The sequence below is a fragment of the Octodon degus genome, unplaced genomic scaffold, assembly GCF_000260255.1.
Source record: "Octodon degus isolate 3935 unplaced genomic scaffold, OctDeg1.0 scaffold00245, whole genome shotgun sequence".
NCBI lineage: Eukaryota > Metazoa > Chordata > Mammalia > Rodentia > Octodontidae > Octodon > Octodon degus.
In genome coordinates, this window is record NW_004524821.1 from 642,359 (window position 1) to 646,724 (window position 4,366).

The 4,366-nt window shown below is 41.0% G+C and overlaps 1 protein-coding gene across 5 annotated transcripts in view; it reads right to left on the reverse strand.

Annotated features, from left to right (window-relative positions):
* Window positions 1–4,366, reverse strand: part of Ccdc30 (coiled-coil domain containing 30) — a 128,630-nt gene that overhangs the window by 95,409 nt on the left and 28,855 nt on the right. For all 5 annotated transcript variants that reach the window (XM_023706221.1, XM_023706220.1, XM_023706223.1 and 2 more), the window contains one exon: window positions 2,117–2,215. In XM_023706221.1, coding sequence (XP_023561989.1) covers window positions 2,117–2,215 — 99 coding nt within the window. The remainder of the gene's footprint in view (window positions 1–2,116; window positions 2,216–4,366) is intronic.

Consider the following 4,366-nt stretch of genomic DNA (forward strand, 5'->3'; position numbering starts at 1 on the left):
AAGAGATCTGAGCAAATGGCTTACAAAAGGACATATGCAAATGGTCAGTGAGCACACAAAATACATCCATTGTTGCTAAGCCACCCTCAGACAAGGCAATTAAAATGACAATGAATTACTGCTCTGTATCTACTAGGTACATGTTGGTCCTTACCTCACTGTCTTGAACTAAATTGCTTTCCTCAGTACTTCAAAGGATGGTCATAAGGAAGAACTAGATGATGCACGCATGGTGCCTACAGCTTATTACTTGCATACAACATTTAACTATGTTCAGTATGGTTCTGACAACCTGCCCCTCACCCCACCCTTGGTTGATTGTATAAATAGCGCTCTTCAATGACTTGAAATGCTCCTATTTGTTGTATCTTTTTTAAAAATGTATTTGGTTGTTTCAGGGTCTCACTACGCAGCTCAGACTCATGGTAATCCTCCTGTTTTCAGCCTCCCAAGTGCTGGGATTACGGGGCAGGGCTGGCATGGCACACCGGGGATCGAACCCCTCAAGTCCCGGTCCCTGCATCTCCCTAAGCAGATGCTTTAGTCCACTGAGCTATCTGGCTGGCCCTATAACTGTCTTTTCAACAGTGGTTCTGCAACAAATGGATGTACATCTGGAAATGAGTGAGATTTAACTTTTATCTCACAGAATATACAAATCGTATCTGCAATGCAGAATAAATCTAAATGTATAAAGTATAACTATAAAAACTTTAGAAGAAAGTATAAGACATTTTATGAGCTTAGGGTATAAAAAGATCATGTAGATTTGTGTAGATTTTGTATCCTATCATAAAATTATAAAAACACTGATGAATCAAAAATTTAAAACCTTAACACTATTAAGAAAAAGGAAAAAAATGTGGGGTGGGGGGGCTGGCCTGATAGCTCAGCAGACTAAAGCACCTGCTTAGGTACAGCACTGTGGCCAGGGTTTGATCCCCAATGTACTGTGCCAGCCCCGCCTGTGGGGCACACTGAGACAGGTGATTGAGACTGGGCATGGTGGCGCGTACCTGTGATCCCAGTGTTTGGGAGTCTAAAAACAGGAGGAGCACTATGAGTCTGATCTACATAGTAAGACCCTGTAGACCCTGTCCTACATACAGGAAAAAAAAAATGCAAAAATATAGCATAGGCTGAGACAAAATAACTATACTGCATATACCTGACAAAAGACCAGAAATCAAAACAAAGAACAGCTATTATTCCAGGTAAAAACACAAATAAAACTATTAAGAATGAACAAGAGATCTGAGCAAATGGCTTACAAAAGGACATATGCAAATGGTCAGTGAGCACACAAAATACATCCATTGTTGCTAAGCCACCCTCAGACAAGGCAATTAAAATGACAATGAATTACTGCTCTGTATCTACTAGGTACATGTTGGTCCTTACCTCACTGTCTTGAACTAAATTGCTTTCCTCAGTACTTCAAAGGATGGTCATAAGGAAGAACTAGATGATGCACGCATGGTGCCTACAGCTTATTACTTGCATACAACATTTAACTATGTTCAGTATGGTTCTGACAACCTGCCCCTCACCCCACCCTTGGTTGATTGTATAAATAGCGCTCTTCAATGACTTGAAATGCTCCTATTTGTTGTATCTTTTTTAAAAATGTATTTGGTTGTTTCAGGGTCTCACTACGCAGCTCAGACTCATGGTAATCCTCCTGTTTTCAGCCCCCCAGTGCTGGGATTACAGGCGTGCGCCGCTATGCCTGGTGTTGGTGGCCAGCTCAGCCCACCCTGGGGGTGGGGCTGGCGCACACGTGGTGCTGGGGATTGAACCACGGTCCTTGTGCTTGCCTAAGCTTGCTTAAGCAGGAGCTTTAGTTCACTGAGGCATCTCACTGGCCCTTGCTGTATCTTTATATGATAGGATTTTCTCTGTAAAGAAACAATCAACCACATTTTTAAAATTAATCATTTTTTGTGGGAAGAAATGATGCCTATATCCCAATTTCTTCTTCCTCTCTATTTGACTGAACAAGAGAAAAATCACAGGAAGAAAAAAGTGGCAAATAATTAGCACCATTTGCTGTATATTCTGTAGAAACATAACTCATTTAGAATTAGAAATCAGAAAATGCACAACTTTAAAATACCTGCCCTCTCTGCTCAGCACCCACAGCTTTCTCAGGGGAGTGGTTTCCCAGCTGCTGGTTCTTTGGAGATTCATACATCTCTGCTTTAAGTTTTTCAACCTTAAACACAGAAAAGTAAACATCCTTTATGCTTCTTGATTTTTTAACTACATTATTGCTTTGTTTAAGCTATACATGAACATATAAAATATACAAGTAATACGTGGATTTTTTTCTCCTTGTAAAACTTCAACAACACATAGGTACAGGATAAAAGGTAGTATCTTCACCACGCTCCTTCCTTCCCAGAAGGAGCGCTGCTTGGAACGAGCCCTTGCTGCTCCTTTTACGTGAGCACACACTTGTACTAATCATTTAAATGTATTTGTAGGCATTAGGCATATTGTTTATGAAGACTAAAATGACTTAGAAAAACTTCGTGCTTATTCGTTCTTTTTATTTTTTTATTTTTTTGGTGGAACCGGGGATTGAACTCAGACCCTTGCACTTGCTAGGGAAGCGCTTATTCCACTGAGCCATCTCCCCGGCCCCTACTCGTTCTTCTTAAAATTGTACTTTTTCATCATCACAAAATGCACAAGATACAAACTGCAGCGTGTTAGACACAGCCTAGCGCACGCAGTTGAGTGGCTGGAGCGCTCCCACGGCAGTGCAGCCGCCCGTCTCCAGAGCTCTCTTCACCTGGCACTGACGCGCTACACCCTAAATGACGCTCACCTGCTGTCCTTCCCTAGTCCCTGGTGACCACTTTCCACTGGGAGGTTCTCACCACTCAGCACACCTCATCTAAGTAGACCCACATGCTACTTGTTCTTTTGTGACTAGTTTATTACATTTATCATACTCTCTTCAGGATTTACCCATTTTGAACCATAAGTCACAACTTCCTTCTATTTTAAGACTGAATAATATTCTGCTGTATGTATGTGCCACATTTTTCTTTTTTACTCATCAATGGACATTTGAGTTGCTTCTACTTTTTTTCTTTTTCTTCTTCAGTATGGAGGACTAAACTCAGAGCCTTCACACTGAGCTACACCTCTGGTTCTTTCATTTTTGCTGCCTGAGACAAAGTCTTGCTCAAGCTGTGCTCAAATTTGTAATCCTCTTGACTCAGCCTCCCAAAGGGCTGGGTTTGTAGGCATGTGTCACCAGAACAGATGGGTTTCACCCTCTGGTTGCTGTGAATACTGTGGCTAGGCACACGGGTGTACCAATACATGTTTGGGCCTCTGCTTCAGTTTCTTGGGTATATATATGCCCAGAAGTGAAATTATAAGATCACCAGGTAATTGTGAGGTCTAATTGTTTGGGAAACTTCCATGCTGTCTTCTGTTGTGGCCAGAGTAGTTTGCATTTCCACCAGCAGTGTACAAGGATCCCCACTGCTCTACATTCTCACCAACATGTGTTATTCTCTGTTGTTTCAATAACGATTAGCCCAGTGAGTATTTACTCATTTTCAAAACAAAATTTCTACAATGCCTTATAACATACAAGGCTAATATTGTGTTTAACATTAGCAATGAATAAGACTATGAAATTAGTATAAACAGAGACACAACAAAATTGGATTTGTTCTTTTTTTTTTTTCTAATGTGTTTGGCACAGGGTTTTACTATGCAGCTCAGACTCATAGTGATGCTTGTGTTTCCAGCCTTCCCAGCACTGGAATTACAGTTGTGCAACACCATGCCTGGACTCAGCAAGTCCCGGGGTGGGGGCGGGGCTGGTGCCACATGCAGGACTGGGGATCGAACCCTGGTCTCTATGTTTACCTAAGCAGGTACTTAGTTTGCTGAACTATGTTGCCAGCCCTCAGAATTTGGAAGTAAACATTAAAAATCAGTAAGTTTTTTATTTTTATTTTTATTTTTTTTCAGGCAATGAGCATTTATTTTTCAACTGTTTTTGGTATTTTTTTCTGTTTTGTTTTGGTCTTCTTGGTACTGGAAATCTAACTGAGGATGTCATGCTTGCCAGGGAGGTGCTGTGCCACCGAGCTATAGCCCCAGCTTCTCACTGCTTTTGTTTGTTTGTTTTTTCCATAATTTTATTGAGAAACAAATAGCAATGAGATAGTTTCAAATCAAATTGGTAGGTCAGTTTCAATAATTAACACATTGCATACATTCTTCCTAGTGGTTAATTGCTGTACAAGATGCGGACATGATGTCCTATTTACAAACACCATTAGAACAAATCCCTCTTGGGCTGGTGAGATGGCTCAGTGGTCTAAGTCACCTACTT